The sequence below is a fragment of the Rhinolophus sinicus genome, chromosome 8 (assembly GCF_057876585.1).
Source record: "Rhinolophus sinicus isolate RSI-liver-muscle chromosome 8, RSI-T2T, whole genome shotgun sequence".
Classification (NCBI taxonomy): Eukaryota; Metazoa; Chordata; class Mammalia; order Chiroptera; family Rhinolophidae; genus Rhinolophus; species Rhinolophus sinicus.
This window is the reverse complement of record NC_142508.1, coordinates 79550886-79567515: the sequence shown is the minus strand read 5'-3', so window position 1 is coordinate 79567515 and position 16630 is coordinate 79550886. Positions and strand designations below refer to the sequence as shown.

The following is a 16630-nucleotide window of genomic DNA, read 5'->3' as shown; positions in this document are numbered from 1 at the left end:
CACTAGTGCTGGATTAGACCAGCATTAATATCACATACATAAATGCCACATCACAAGCTTTGTTTCTCTTCTGGGTGAAGAGGGCAAAGTACCATGGTGGGAGCAGCAGGGACGCTGACCTGAGTGGGGTGGGGGTAGCAAGGTTTCTCAGAGGAAGGTTGACAGCCGGCTGGAGGACACGTAGGTGTGAAGTCAGGGGGCGGGTGGGGGGTGGACCGAGCGGGTGTGTGCAGAGGCCTTGAGCTGGAAGGAGGCTGTGTGTTTGGAAATGGAGAGTCAGGGTGGACGAGCACACGTGGTGAGGGCCACAGTTATCAGAAACGGGCTGGGAGACAGTTGAGGCCTGAGTCCTGCGGGGCCTTCGAGGCCACTGAGGATGGGGGCCCTGGTCCTAAGCGCAGGAGGGAGCAGTTGAAGTAGGCAGTAGGCGGGGACAGAATTCCGTTTTTAAGTTTTCACTTTGACAGGGAGGGAGGGGCCATAGTTGAGGAGGTGAGAAGTGGCTGGCGTCAGCTGAGGGCAGGGTGGAGGGGCTGGTACCAGTGGTTGCTTAGCGCACCGGCCTGCAGCCTTGCGTTCCCTTTGCGCTTGCTCCCCCCAGCGCCTGGTCAGCGCCCTGTGCCATGGACCCCTTCTCCCTATTCAGGACTTCCTCCTTCAGTGGGGTTCTCTGTCTTCTGACCTCCGTGGCTCTCGTTTTCCATGTGGAGTGCTTTAATCCCTTCCCACAGCCTTTCCCAGTGCACTGAACTCTTCCTGCAGCCCGTGAGGACACAGGCCCACAGACAAGTGGTCTGCTTGCTTTGAGTCGGTCTCTTGTGGCATTTAGGGTTCTAGCGTTGGGGCTGTGGCCCCCGCCCATGGCGTCTTCCCTTGTGTCCTGCTGTCAAAGCCCTTCTCCGTTCCCAGAGAAGCCCGCACAGGCCTGGGTCCTGAAGGAGGGGAGGTTGACCACCTCAAGCTTTAGTGAAGAATCAGGTCATTGTGCTTTTCAATCTGGTGGCGTTCTTGCAGCAAGAACTGAGCCTGAGAAAGGCCCTAAGCCTGTGTGTAAGGTGGGGACTCTCCTAGAAAGGGTTTTGGCTTATTAATTCCATGAATGAGTGCCACCTCCACCAGCACCCACAGGATGCCCATGGCCTGCTTTCTCAGCTTTGGAAATGGGCCGATGCGCCACCTGGTGGTAGTAGGGGGTATTTAACCCATTTCAGCGATTCCGTCCCTACTTAGGGGTCTATCCAACCTTGGGCACTGAAATTACTGACAACACGATTCCCGGGCCCCCCCCCAGACATACAGAATGCGTTTCAGGGGTGAGGTCGGAATAATTCTGAGACAGGGCCCGTTTGCAGACTACTGCTTTTAAAGACCTCTTTACAAAATACTGACAAGTGTTGCGTCTTTATGTGCCATGCACTGTGCTAAGAACTTGAAAGCATCTTATTTTGCTTATTCCTCACAGCACACATCATGTTACAGATGAGGAAAGTGGGACAGGGAAGTTCAGCAAGTCACATGGGCTTGCCCTGGAGGCTGGCGGTGGGGTGGCCGATGACAGGCTGGGGTTGGGACCTTCCGGCTTGTGTGCCCGTCCACCCCGTGGGGTGGGGAGTGGTGCTGGCCGTGTAAGATGTGACTTCTCCTTGCAGACGATCCTGAAAATCCTGGTTTCCGGGCGCGGCAAGTCCCGGACGGGGGTGCTGATCCCCATCCCACAGTACCCCCTCTACTCGGCCGTCATCTCCGAGCTCAATGCCGTGCAGGTGAACTATTACCTGGACGAGGACAACTGCTGGGCCCTGAATGTGAACGAGCTGCGGCGGGCTGTGCGGGAGGCCAAAGACCACTGTGACCCCAAGGTGCTCTGCATCATCAACCCCGGGAACCCCACAGGTCTGCACGGCACGCCCTCGCCCGTTTTGGGGGTAGGGAAGTGGGCGCGGGGGCCTGGTGTCCTGGACGTCTGGGCGCTGAAGAGTTAAGAAAGTCCCCTTTGCTCTCGGGTTCCCAGTCCAACTGCAGATTTTCTTGTGGGGAAGCCCTGACATTTGCCGCAGGCCACCTTGGGAGGTCAGCCGGTACAGGCATTGTCTTGGGCAGGGTTGTAACTTGGGCAGGGTTGTATTATGATGGAGACCAGTTTTTTCCTGTTCTTGCATTTGCAATCTCCTCCTTGAGGTTACTCGCAGACAAGCCATCATCATTCATCGAGGGCCTCGTTTTACCGCCCCTCCTACTTATTTTTCTGAACCAGTTTCCAGAATGCTGGTGTGTGCATTTTTGTTTTTCTTTGACACAGCATTGCTGTGGCCCTGGTGGCCTGAGAAGGAAATGCCATATCAAACACTAAAGCAAACCCCTCCCCAAAAAAGAAAAAAAACTGTTTCCAAATGCTGAAAATCACTCCTAATTTTGCGTATTTTTCTTTTTTAAAAAAACAACAACGCTCAGTCCTGCCTATTTTGGTCTTTCTGGGCTGCTGGCTTCATGGACCGGAAGCTGTTTGGATGCTTTTTAGATGCTGAGAACAAGGGCTCCTCTCTCCTCCTTTGTTGAGATAAATTGGGTCATGGCCAAAACGCGTTGGAGTTGATTGTGGAATCTGCTTCTTGGGAACATCAAATGATGCTTCTATCAGCTGAAAGCACCACTTGAATTCCTGCGTGCAGACAATGGGTGCAGCTGGCCGGAGCTGGGGTATTAGCACCAGCTAATGACGAAGGTTCTAACCAGGAAGCTGTGGGGAAATGACACAAAACTGGCCTGTCCATCCTGATCGGACATTAGAATCACAAAAGGAGCCTTCAAAAAGGCCAAAGGCCAGGCCGCACCCTGGAATCTCTGAGGAGGGCCCAGGCAGCTATTCTGTGTACCCTGAAATCTTTGAGAAGGGGCCCAGGCAGCTGTCCTGTGCAGCTGACCATGAGAAGCACTGCCCTAGGAGCCCCGAAAGAAACAAGCTGCTGGACCCAACTAGGGAGGGTGGTCCCTTACGGTCACCAGGGAACACAGGACACCCAAGTGATTCTGGGTGGGATTGTTACCTAGGGACGATTTCAGCGGTATTACGACCCACATTCTGGTTTTGTTGGGCCTTTTTTTTAGGTCAGGTGCAAAGCAGAAAGTGCATAGAAGATGTGATTCACTTTGCATGGGAAGAAAAGCTCTTTCTCCTGGCAGATGAGGTAAGAGCAGCGTCAGCTATCGCCACAGAGGGAGGGCTCTGGGCCGAGTGGAGGGGAAATACCACCCGAGGATGAGAGTGTTCAGTGTTATGGCCTGTGAAACTGACCTAAACCATCCCTACGTCAGCTGGGACTTGGTTATGAATTTCAGAAATCTACCCCAAACCAGTTAAACTTAAAGAAATTAAAAGGTGTTGGGGGTTTCAGGTGTATATCTTCCATAGTGTCTCCCCTTTCATCCTGCTTGTTGGCCCCACGTACAGGCTTGCTATCTTCCCTACCTAGAAAGAGCTTTCTTCCTAGTGGTCTCAGGAAATGTCAGCGTGGAGCCTCACACCCTTTGCTGAACCCACCACTGTGGTCCAAGGTTGCAACATGCAAATTGACAGGGCCTTGAGCAAGGGGTGTGGCCTCTGCCCTGTCCCGCCACACATTCAGAGGGAGGGCAGGGAGTGGTGTTCCCTGAGGGCAAATCGGGGGTGAGTGCTGGGTGGGCATGAGGCTGCCATGCGGTGCCCCTTCTGCTCCCATACCCTCCATCTCAGTTCCCACACCAGCCGGTAGGTAGGGGTATCTTAGTGAACCCCATAGCTGCTGCTTCTTGAACCCCAGTTCTGAAGCCACGGCCTGCCCATTCTTTTTCTGCTTTGCAGGAAAGAAATTGAAAACCTGTCAAATCCTGTTTTCACTTTATCTTCATTTCTGCATGATTTCTGGGTAGTTGTAGATTGTAACACACTAGTTTCATTCCTTTGCTCCTTGGCACCTGCCATTCTTACACACACACACACACACACACACACACATAGAGCTTACCAGCAGATGGGCCTAAAATATTCATTCCTAAATGAGAGAAGGGGCAGCAGAGTGACTCATGGTTTTCTTTGTGACCTCGCTAGTGCACTAACCTCCTCCCCTCTAGGTCTGGGAAGAGGAGAGGGAGCGGATGGGAGGGAGGAAGACCGGGAAGGGCAGGAGGCTGAGGAGGCGTGGGGGTGGGGAGTGACTCTGGGGGCAGAGGACTGCCTGGCCCTCCCACCCACAGGCCCAGAGAGCCTGGGTTTCCAGATGTCCCAAGTGGGTGCGGCAAGTTCATCTCCAGGGCCGGAGTGGGGTGCTGCCTGCTGAGTGCTAGGCTGTGTGCATAGGAGAGGAACCAAGCAGGTGTGGGTGCTGCTCATGGCTCTGCTCTGGGGGGGCCTGACAGTGAAGCAGGGAGGTCAGGCCAGGCAAGGAACCGCTGTCGTTCCTAATCGTGTCAGAAGGAAAGCTGCCCGGGCAGCTGAGAGCCCTCAATGTTGTCAGTGGTCGTGCAAGGTAGACAGGAAGTCTGCAGACTGGGTGGGGGCACCTGTGGGAGAAATCAAGTCACGTCCAGTCCTACTGTCCTCCTCCTTGATCTGGAAGGTTCCTTCGGGCACGTTCTGGCTCCCCTGGAAGCAGTGTGGGAGCCTGGGCTTCGGGGTGACCTTGAGCACATGTGCCCTCCGTCAGCAGAGCCTGCCTGGGCTCTGGCCTGTCGGGCACATTTGGTGACCGCCCTGTCCCTCCCGCAGGTCTACCAGGACAACGTGTACTCTCCGGACTGCAGGTTCCACTCCTTCAAGAAGGTGCTTTCTGAGATGGGGCCCGAGTACTCCAGCAACGTGGAACTCGCCTCCTTCCACTCCACCTCCAAGGGCTACATGGGCGAGTGAGTATGTGGCGTCCAGGACCTCCGTCCGTCCCGCTGCCTCCGGGCCTGCCTGGTCCCGCTGCTCCCCTGCCCCCCTGCCCTGCACAGCTAGGCAGCCCTTATCTATGGCCTCTGCTGATCTAAGAGGCTGGACACAGGCTGCAGGTCCCCCCGGGGGAGCCCAGTGGGGTGAGGACAACCCGGGGCAGGGGCTCGCTTAAAATAAGGCCGTGCTTAAAAGAAACCCAGCTACAGGTAAACGATGCGAACGAAAGCAGCACCTCACAGCAGCTTCCAACACTAGTGTTTTCTGCCAGACCTGTCCCTGTGGCTCTGACACTGACGAGAGCCTGAGGGAAGGCAGGTTGAGTGGCCAAATGCCGTCAGGCCAGGCGGCCAGGCTTTGTACACATCCCACCTGAGCCCTGGGCCAATCCTGTGTGTTCATTCAGCTCATATTTACTGAGCACCTGCTGTGAGTCCAGGACCGACCTGAGCACCGAGGGTGCAGCAGAGAGCAAACCACAGCAATCTGCCCTCACAGAGCTTACATTGTAGTGAGGAGACAGGTGACAAGTGAGTCAAAGCGTGTATCAGGTGGACAAAACTATTTAGAGAAGAGATGGGAATGCAAGAGGTAGGGGTGGGGTCACTGAACAGCTGGCTTCTGGGCTAAAACCGAAGGAGGGGCGGGAGGGAGCTATGCAGACACCTGAGGGAAGAGCATTTCAGGGAGAGGGAACAGCACGTGCAAAGGCCCTGAGGTGGAAGCGTGCCTGGCATGTCCAAGGAGCAGCAAGGGGACTGGGAAGGAGAGGGGGAAAGTGGCAGAAGTTGAGACCGAGGAAGTCTTAGGAGCTAATAGATTATGTTTTACTGTTACTCGGAGTGAGATGGGAGCCACTGTGTTGGAGCAGAGACGTGACCTCAGCTGGCTTATGTTTTACTAGATTCTCCCTGGTTGCTATATGGTGAGGGTGGGGCCAGAAGCGGGACTCAAGTCAGGAGGCTGTTACAATCCAGGTGAGAGATTGCGGGTCAGGTAGCGATGTGGAGAGGACACCTGCATCCTGGGTGTGTTGGAAGGTGGAGCTGACAGGAGTTGCTTGATGGGGCAGATGGGTGCGAGACAGAGGAGCGAAGTTCTTTGTCGCAATAGCAGAAGGATGGAGTTACCTTCAGTAGACGAGGGAGGCTGTGGGGAAGCAGTTTTGGAGGCAGGAGCGGGAGCTGGTATTGGATGTGTTCAGTTCACCAGGACCCATTGGGTGTCCAGATAGGCCTGGATGCGTCTGCAGGCCAGGCCGATACCCAGTGGAGGTGTCAGTCTGGGAGATGCCCGTGATGGAGCTGTTAGGTAGGTCGCTGAGCCCAGACGTCTCACAAACAGACAGAGAAGCGGTCCGAGGACTGGGCCTGGGTTCTCGCTGCTCAGATGCTGGGGGCGCAGAGGAGGACCCTGCAAAGGACACTGAGAAGGAAAGGCCAGGGCTTACAGCTGGTGGCACGCATTCCCAACATTTCGGAGGGTCTGTTCCGTGCCAGGTGTCACGATGGCACAGGCGTCTCGTTTGTTAAGCCAGAGGTCAGCGTAACTGAAGCTTGAAGAAATATTTTGGCCAGGTCGAAGGGGCTGTCCCTTTGGGATGACTGCCTAACTGCTCTTGGCTTTGAGGTGGATGGGGGTTAATTTACGCTGGTCTTTCTGGTCTACCTGGTAACAATGCTGCCTGTGTCATGTGCTGTGTAGCTCTTTTCCTAAACAAATCTGTTCTCTGTTAAGTCATTTTCAAACTCGCGTGTTAATCGCACACCTCGCCGTCTCTCCATCTGTGTTACGATCACTCGTTTCATGGTGAGTCCCCTGGAGGGTGGCACCTGGTAGGACCCCGTTGTCCTCAGATCCTGATTATGGGTTCAGACAGCTTTCCTCCACTTGGTTTTCTGCGCTTCACAGACGGTTAAGCAGGAAGTCCTTCCTTTTGACACTTGTGATGGGAAACCTTTCTGAGATGCTGGAATTCATCTCTGGCCATGGACAGTCCAGGCGCGGGATCAGATGAGGACTGTCTTTTCCAGTTCAGTCCTGCAGCATTTTATTGAGTGTGTCATCATGTCCAGTGCTCAGAGGTGGAGGGTGCAGGGCCACTCAGGGAGGTAAGACCAGGTTCCTGGCCTGGGGGCCGCACTGGTGCCGTCGTTAGTCTGAGCTTTCTCGGTCCGTCCAGAGAAGGAGGCACAGCTCCAGAAAGTATGACTGAGGGAACTGATTCGGTTCTGAAAGTTTGTTAAACTCATTGCACATCTCAGCTTGTTGCCTGTGATTTGACTCAATGTGAGTCAGGATCCTTTCAGCGATAAAAAACAGAAATTCAGCCTGAACTGGTCTACACCAAAGAGGCTTTTATTACTACTTTTTAAAATCCATATCAGTAAAAAGTTCAGGGGTAAAGTTGAATCAGAGGCTTAGCGGTGTCCATGGGACTGTCCCTGTTTTCTTGCTTTGTCTCATTTTCTTTCTTAGCTCTGCTCTCCGTGGGGCTGACTTTGTCTTTTGGCAGCAAAAAGTTCAGCAAAACTCCTCATGTTCGCTGGCACCAGTGCGTCACTTGCCCACCCCTGGAGCCTGGGCAGGGGGATGTCGGGCCTGAATCAGGTGCCCCTTTGGAGCAGGGGCCGGTGTATAGTTAAGGTTCAGGCTAAGCCACTCTACGAAAGAGGCCAAAAAATACAGGGGCTCAAACGAGATGTAAGTGTCTCTCTGTCTGACATAACAGTCCCAAGGTGGTTGGACGTCCTGGGCAGGCTGTGCTCCACTGGAGCTGGTGGGACAGCCCTGCCTTCTGGACATGTGACATCCATCGCCAGCACTGAGGCTGCTGCCCCACTGTCTCCATTTCTCAGGAAGTGGGAAAAGGAAAGAGAAAGGAGAGAGCTTGCTTTTTCCTTGTAAGGAAGTGCTGTGGGATTTACACATATCACGTCCGTTCACCTTCCACTGGGAGGAGCTCAGCCACTCGGTGCTGGGCGTGGGGATGGTTACCCAGCTTCTGGCCAGACTGCACTTAATTGAGGTCTCTGACTGGTGGGCCTCTTCCCCTTGTCAATGCTCCAGGTGTGGCTACAGGGGAGGCTACATGGAGGTGATCAACCTGCACCCCGAGATCAAAGGCCAGCTGGTGAAGCTGCTCTCGGTGCGTCTGTGCCCCCCAGTGTCCGGGCAGGCCGCCATGGACATCGTCGTGAACCCCCCCGTGCCAGGGGAGGAGTCCTTCGAGCAGTTCAGCAGGGTGAGTCCGCTGTGTCCTGTGCTTTCTCTGTGTCAGTGCTGCAGCCCGAGTCACAAGTACTTACTCACCCTGTGCTCAGGATCATGATGGCCGGCCTTGTTCCAGGTGGCCTCCAGGGGGCACTCTTGGTCTCCTTGGTGCCTGAAGGGCGCTCAGGAGCTTAAGTCTGAGGATGCGGCTGGGGCATTGTTTGAAGTGGGATGACCCCTTCCTCTTCCTCACCTGTGGGCACCCCGGTGGGCACCCAGAGCGGAGCGACTTTGTGCTGAGAATTCCCTGGGGGATTCTGTTATGCAACTGAAAGGGAGAATGGATGGGCACTGATTGTAGGCCCTGGGCTTGCCTCTGGCCTAACCAGACGTCTCACAGCTTGAGGTGATTCAGGCAGACCTTTCCAGTCACAAGTGACAAAAACCCAACTCTGACTGTTTCAACAGAAAAAGGCATTTATGGGCCATTAACCAAGGAGTCAGTTTCCATCTGTCCCAGGCTCACATCATTTTTTGTGTGTGTGGTGAAATACACAGAACATAAAATGTACCATTTTAATAAGTTTTAACTGAGCAGTTTACTGCATAAAATACATTCACACTGTTGTGCAGCCATCACCACTGTCCATTTCCAGAACCTTCATCATCCCAAAATGAAACCGTCCCCATTAAACAAAACCTCCCCACCCACCTCCCTCAATCCCTGGCGACCTCTGTTCTCCTCTTTGTCTCTATGAGTTGGACTCCTGTCAGTACTCACAGGGGTGGGAATTTGCAGCATTTGACCTCTGCGATGTTTTGGTTCCCTTAGCATGACGTCTCCAAGGCTCATCCTTGTAGCATGCGTCAGAATTTGCTTCCTTTTCACGATGAGTAATATTTTGTTGTATGGCGAGGCTACACTTGTTTATATCCATCCTCTGCGGCCACACCTTCCATCCCCCCTCCAGCAGGACTTGCAGAAGTCCTGGGCTGACTCCGCTCTGGCCTTTGACATATGTCCAGCTCTGAGCCAGTCACTGACTTGCTTTGCCTGGGTCATCTGCCCTGTGCACACCACACAGATTGCGAGTGGGGAGGGGTGGGCCCCCTGAAATGAAGTGGTGAGGCCATCTCCTAGGAGCATGTTTTAGGGTGTTCCATCCAAGGCCAAGTCCATTCAGACTTCTGGGCAGGGACTGGTGGTGCCGGTTTTCAGGCGTGACATCCTGGTACGAGAATAGAACCCATGACACAGGCTCCCCAGGACCTAGCTGTGTCCTGGGACTCCCCGCACTTGTATGTCCCGTGTTTCTGGGCACGTGGCAGCCTCGAGGGCTGTGTGTCATGGAAGAAGTTCCTGCAAAGGGCCGTGTGTCGCCACCTCCCTGGTGGCTGTGCTCATGCACACAAGCTCCCCTTTCACCAGTCGACCCTGCCACCCGGCACTGTAGGCACAGTTTCTGGTGGCTGAGCCATTCCGTGATGTCTAGTGAGGCTGACTCCTATGCGGTCTGTGTCCCATCAGGAGAAAGAGTCCGTGCTGGGTGATCTGGCCAAGAAAGCTAAGCTGACAGAAGACCTGTTTAACCAAGTCCCAGGAATCCAGTGCAACCCGCTGCAGGGGGCCATGTACGCCTTTCCTCGGATCTTCATCCCCAGCAAAGCCGTGGACGCAGCTCAGGTCAGGGGCACCCAGCTGGGCGGCTCCCTCACCAGCTCCACTTGGGGTTGCAGGGTTGGGGGCTGCTTCTTGCCAACAAAAGTGCTGGCCCTAGAGGATCTGAACTTGGTGGACCCCTCGGTTAGCTGATGCTCGCTGCATAAAGATGACAGCCCCCGAGGCCCGGCCGGCCCCCACATGCTGTGGGGGTGGGGCCGTGTGCGGGCCCCAGGCGGGTGCTGCTGACCTGGGCCTGGTAATGCCCGTGCTCTGGAGGCAGGTGCCCAGGTGCGCTGCGATGCTCTCAAACTTAAACGCAGGCCGGGGGCCAAAGACAGCTCTGGTCCCCTCGAGCCGGCCTCTGAGCCCTAGTGCCTTGCTTCCCAGACTTGTTAAGGTTCTGATTGGTTCAGGAAGTCTGTGGAGGGTCCGAGATTCTGTGTTGTCAGGCGATGCCACAGACCCTACTTGGAGGATCAAAGGCAGAGTGGGTTTCTGCTCTTGATCCTCCCCACCCCCACCTCGAAACCTCCTCAACACCTTGTTAACCATTTAGAGTCTGCCCCGCCCCAGACCTACTGCGTCAGCAACCAGTATCGGGGCCCAGGGAACAGGTGCCGGGCTGTGCAGACCAACAGTGTCCCCCAGGAGCCCCCCTGGTGCAGACCTCAGGGCCCGTTGTCAGGTTACGTGGCTTGGCGCACAGGAGGCCACAGTCACTGTTTGTTGAGCGACTGCCTGGGGCGGGTACAGACTGGCCCTCTTGATGGAAGCGCAGACGCGCCCCAGCCCATGGCCAGGCTGACGTCCTTCAGACTCCTGTCCCTGCACCTGCTGCCATCAGCATCCAATGTGCAGCCTTGGTCCCTGTGGTGGGGGGGAGGGCCGTGTCCCCTTAGAACCTGCTGTTTCCACTGTCTTTGGCTTCAGTTCCCAGCGGTGTGTTTGTGCAAAGCCAGGAGTGAAACCTAAGTTCTGCCCTGCTCCACAGGCCCATGACATGGCCCCCGACATGTTCTACTGCATGAAGCTCCTGGAAGAGACTGGCATCTGCGTCGTGCCCGGCAGCGGCTTCGGGCAGCGGGAGGGCACCTATCACTTCAGGTACCACTTCCCCTTGGCACCAGGGCTGGGCCAGGCTTGTCCTGGGAAATCTGGGCTTCTGGACGCAGAGCTGAAGCTGGTTTCGGAGACAGATGTGTGCAGCCTCTGCCTCGGCCCCCATTCTGTCCTGCAGAGCCAGGGTCATCTCCTTGAGAGTTCTCGCCCCTCTGCCGCCTCCATCACTTAACCTCCTGGAATGTTTCTGGTGGTGTTTTCTTCTTTACTTCCTGTCCCTTTTCACCTCCATGATAGCAGCATATAGCATCTGGGTGCTCAGTCGCCCATTTGCTGCACCAAAAGCCTGCTGAGATCCTACATCCGAAACAAAGGGACCAGCTGCACCCACAGTGACGCATTTCCCAGGGTGTGACCGTCCCTGTGCAATGGGGACTCCCGGAGCTGAGCAGGTTCCTTGCTGAGGCCCATTCTGTTCAGAACAGCACCTTCTCCGTGCACGGGGCTCTCAGGTGGCCCCTGCAGCAGACACTAAAAAAAGAAGTGTCACGAGCTTAGCTGGCACTTGTAACCAAGTGTTGACTCAGTCAAGGTCACGGGCATCCTGCCCTGGATGCACAAGCATGTTTGCTTGACCTCTCCGCCCTAGTGATAGGTTCCCCTCAGCAATTTGGTGCTGATTCAAAAAGCCGCTGGGAATCATGTGGACAGTGTCGGAGGGAGGATTTTGTTACCGTGGCAACCTGGGAATTCCTTTGGAGGGAGCATTGTGACCGCAGGTGCTGACTAAGCGACTGACTGGCCGGTGGAGATGGGAAAGGCTTATCTAGCAGGAGTGGGGTCTCCATGTCTGCAGGGCAGAGAGTCACGCTCTGGAGGAGTTCTGAGCACCGGTCAGAGTGGGGTGCAGACCTGCGGTAACAGCTGGGTCGCTCAGCCTGACTGCTGCCCCAGCGTATTGCTTTAGTTCATATGTAGTATCACTCGGGTGAAAAAAAAAAAAGGTACGAATGGGGGAGGGGCAGTGGTTCCTCCAGTGCCAGGTGCTGTTGTGACAACTAAGCTCATGACACTGGAGCTGTTGCAGTAGGCCGGCAGGCCCGTCCGTCCCCACAGCTGCTGCTGCAGGAATGAGCTGCCGCTTCACGCCCCTCGCCTCTGCCAGGGCCCCGTGTCCAGGCTGACGCCGCTCTCTCCCCACAGAATGACCATCCTCCCTCCAGTGGAGAAGCTGAAGACGGTTCTGCAGAAGGTGAAGGATTTTCATATAAAGTTCCTGGAGAAGTACGCGTGAGGGCTCGGCCTGGGGGAGACCCGGCCCCAGCCCTTCCCTGACGCCCACCCAGGCCAACTGAACTCACCTCCCCCAGCGACTCTGCCTCAGGCCTCACAGGCCACTGGTCGCTTTCATCGTCATTTTTGCCCCAGGAGACTTCTTTCTCTGTGCCTTGATGTTGGGAGCTCTTCTCTTCTGAGCAAATGTGAATTGGGAATGTCTCAGGAGCCCTGGTATCTTTTGATGCAACCAAAGTAAGGGGACGGCTTGGCGTGTGGTGCTGGTCTCTGCTCTGCTGCTGCTGTGCGTTTGGGAAGTTCATGTGGGGGCTGAAACAGCCCAGGTGTGTTGGGGAACATGTTTCAGATCTGCAGAAATGAGAAGGTGTTGGGAAATATATGGCTTAACCGTGGTGAGCACTGGCAATAAAACCCTTAGCCGTGTGGAAATCTAGTCCTTCCAGGAGGAGAGCCTGGAAGTCCACGGAGGTCAGACAGGGCCGCCCTCTGTCTGTCCATCAAGAACGGTGGGGGTGGAGCACACAGGGTTGCACGGGCTGCCAGGCGAGGCTGGTGGGCACGGGGCACCATAGCCAATGTCCACGTGTCCTGCAGGGGAGGAGTGGCTGTGAGGCAGGTTCCAAGTTGAACCAGGTTTGCACTTGGGAGCACGTAGCTGGTAGTGTAGCGCGGACTGTACACGCAAGGGCTTTGGCGGGTGAAGGGTTCTCTTGAGCATGTGGAGGCTGGGACCCCCATCTGAAAGGTGTCCCTGGACTTCAGCCCAGGGTATCTCAGTCAGGTGGAGGCGTGTGGATCCGTCCCACTGTTACCCAACTGCGGTTCTCTCCCAAGCGCTTGGTTGAGTCCTTACACACATCGCCCTCTGCTGGCGACAGCCGGGACAAGGAAAGGACTTGACAGTCAAACCCCTTCCTCTCCTCCCCTCGTGTCCAGTTGTTTTAAACTGATTTTGGTCCATTTCCTCGCCCTTAATTGGCCGAAGTGCCTGGTAGCTGGGCTGCCGTGGGAGAGGACATGGGATGAACCTGACGTGTGTAAAGGTGTGTGCCTCCACATTTGCTGCTGGCCCCGCTTCCAGGCTCTGCAGACCGTGTCTGGTAGCATCAGTCATCTCTTCAGGTTGGGGGGGGTCCCACCCCCCAGGTGTGCAGCTTCCCTGGCTTAGCAAGCCCGGGTGGGGGCCCGACCCACACTCCAGAGTGGGCACTACAGGCAGCAGCTGGTGTCGTGCCCTCTTCTCCTTCACCACGAGCCCCTCCTACCACCAGCTTCCCCAGTGGGTGGTTAGGGAACCTAAGGCCAGCTCAGGAGTCAGAGGACCTAGCAAGTCCCAGAAGACAATGGAAGGAGCTGGAGAGGAACGTGAAGAGGCGTGAGCTTAGAAAGCAGCTCCTATGCTCCCGTTTCCCTGCGGGGTCCATGCAGGGGATGCAATGGAAACTTCCAATTGTCCCCACTCACTGGCACTGCATCCCTATGAAGAATGCAGCCACAAGCTTAAGTAACAACGGGAATGTCCTGGAACTTTTCCTCCCTTAGGAAAATGAGAAAATTGCACCTGTGCTTGTCGTATGGTATATACACCGGGATGCATCCCAGAGCTGTGAGATTTCTGGTGGAAAGGTTCAGTAGTAGAAGCTAGTCTATTTTTTATATTTTTGTAACAATTGCTTTTTTCATGGGGGGGAGGGGAGGCTAGTATTTGTAGTCTTAACAAGTCCAGTCGTTTTTTAAATAAATCTCTTTAGACTATAAATAACCCCTAAAAACTTTGCAACGTTTACATGATTTTTAAAAAGATGACATATATACACTTGGGTTGCTTTTAAAGTAAATGAATAAAAACACAAAAAGGAGCGCTGGTTTGGGGATTAACTTCCTTCAGCAGGAAAGATGGTCACAATAGTGTTCACTTTCTACAGATTCGATTCTGGTATCTCGTGTGGGCACCACCAGAGAAAGTTGTTTGCCATTTGAGGTCACACTGCAAATGTAAACTTGTGACGTTTTCGGTCATTCATCTACTAGATAGGCAGGTGGGGGGGATGCTGGGCTGTCCCTTGGGTGGTCCATCACTTCGCACCTCGAGGCCGAGCAGGTGGTTGCCCCCATGTGTGGATTTGCAGGAAAAGGGGGCAGCCCTGCCTCTCCCTGCTTTCTAATCTGGGTTCTCATAGTCGTCTCCTGGCCAAGGTCCTTCGTGATCGCTCCGCTGGAAATTTTGAAATAAAATACATTTCAAAAGTGGTGACTGTGCTGAACTTTCCTTATAGTTTAGGGATCGAGTGGCCGTCACTCATTGTACGTCTTCACTCTCTGTAACTTGTGTTCCCAGCACAATAATAAAAGTTTCCCCTCAGATACTACAAACTTCAGTCAGCTTTTCAGCTTCCGTTTCTTCTTAGGACCCTGAGGTGCTTTTTGTTGCTTGAGGTGGAGAAACTTCAAAGATGAAGTAGAGTGTTGTTAAAATGAATCCAGACCTTGATTTTGTAGTAGGAGTGAAATAACAAACAGCTTCTTTGTAGGGGGCCAGAGGCTGGGCGGGCAGAGGGAACCGGGGGGCCGAGGCCAGTGGGGAAATGGGAAAGTGTCCACACAAGGCTTTCCCACATCCACATCAGTTTTGAAGTGTGTTTTTCAAATTCAAAACTAATTTTCACCCAAAACTAAAATGTCTGTCTCTATTAAAGAAACTTTGGGGGAAAAACAAAAAAGGACTCTCAGTTGGAAGAAATGAAAACTTACGCAAAGTAGCGTAAGAGGAAAAGCGGAATCTCTGGAAGCCTGGGAGGGGCGCTGGCTTTGGTTCTCATGTTCCTGTTAAACACAAAGCCTGTCTTGTCCCCCTCTGCACCTGGAAATTCCAAGGACGCACTCTGATTGGCTACCTTGGTCCATGTGCCCTTCTCCGAGCCAGTCTCTGGCCCATGAGATTCAGGTGTTTGGCTGGCCCTGTGCAGAGTGGGAGGCAGAAAAGGGGTCAGGGTCACCAGCCCCACCAGAGCCTCTAGAGAAGCCAACACTCCCCCCCGCCCCCCAAAGGAAAGGGGGTTGGAGGTGGTGCTGCACTAACAGTCCTCTTTTGGGGGAGGATGGTGGGTTCAGGGGGGTTGAAGGTCATTACTGGTTGATAACAAAGGGGACTGGAGATACTGTCTGTACCTTCCCTTCACACACACACACACACACACACACACACACACACATCTGCGGACTAAACTTGGTAGATGTCGTACAGAGAGTTTATTAAACAGACAGGGATTGGAATACAGTTGTTATTCAAAATTGCTTTCAGTATAGAGTTTGCTGTAACACACCTAGATTGAGCAATGGCTGAGCAGCTGTGTGCCAGGCCCAGGGCTCAGTGATGGGGAAGCAGCAGATAATAAGACATGGTCCCATGATTTATAAGGTTGATGATGCCCCATGCTATTACGAGTGGGGAAAGCAACACTGCTACACCGTCGGTAGGGCTATGAAGTTGTACAACATTTTGGGAGGGTATTTTGGCACGGTCAATATTAAATGTATACATGCCAACTTTAAAACTACAGCAATCAAGACTGTATGGTATTGCTAAAAGGACAAACAAGTAATAGAACAGAATAGAGTCCAGAAATAGATTCACATACATTTATCACTTTGGCATAAAATAGACTACTCACACACACTTGCATACATATACGTCTTTGACACAGTTGTACTGACAAAATGATTTTTGACAAGCTTGTCAAAGCAATACAGTCAGAAAGGAAAGTCTTCAACAAATGGGTCCAAAACACCTGGATATACCCTTGGGGGAGAAATGAACTTCAACTCCTAGTGTGTTTCCCTGAAAATAAGACCTAGCCAGGCAATCAGCTCTAATGCGTCTTTTGGAGCAAAAATTAATATAAGACCCGGTATTATATTATGTTATAGTATAGTATATATTATCTAAGACCCAGTCTTATAGTAAAATAAGACAAGGTCTTATATTAATTTTTGCTCCAAAAGACACATTAGAGCTGATTGTCTGGCTAGCTCTTATTTTCGGGGAAACACAGTATCTCACACATATGCAAAATTTCAAATAGATCACAGATCTAAAATGTAAGAACTAAAACTAAATCTTCTAGAAGAAAACTTACAAGTGTATCTCTGTGACTTTGTAGGTAAATATTTCTTATGACAAAGAGACACAAGTCAAAAAATTAATCGAACTACATCAAAATTAAGAACTCTTTAAAGGACACCTCTAAGAAATGAAAAGCAGGCCACAGACTGGGAGAAAACATTTTCAGAACATAAACCCCATGAAGGACTTATATCAAGAATACATAGGAAGCATTAAAGGAAGGAACCTTAAAAATGGACGGTGGAGAAAACAGCACAAGTTATCCACTTATTTAATTGAATAGAAAATGAAGGTGGGTTAGTTAGAAAACCTTTCTAATGAATTTTGGTTTCTTAAAGGTCTGAACCGCTTACTCGACTACTTCGGAAAA

At 53.2% G+C, this 16630-nt stretch overlaps 1 protein-coding gene across 1 annotated transcript in view; it reads left to right on the top strand.

Annotated features, from left to right (window-relative positions):
* GPT2 (glutamic--pyruvic transaminase 2) overlaps positions 1-14388 on the top strand; it is a 28825-nt gene extending 14437 nt beyond the window's left edge. The window contains exons 6-12 of the mRNA XM_074314957.2: positions 1650-1893; positions 3106-3185; positions 4742-4878; positions 7976-8150; positions 9648-9803; positions 10774-10886; positions 12045-14388. Of these exons, the coding sequence (XP_074171058.1) occupies positions 1650-1893; positions 3106-3185; positions 4742-4878; positions 7976-8150; positions 9648-9803; positions 10774-10886; positions 12045-12135 (996 nt within the window). The 3' untranslated portion in view covers positions 12136-14388. The remainder of the gene's footprint in view (positions 1-1649; positions 1894-3105; positions 3186-4741; positions 4879-7975; positions 8151-9647; positions 9804-10773; positions 10887-12044) is intronic.
* The last annotated feature ends 2242 nt before the right edge of the window (positions 14389-16630 follow it).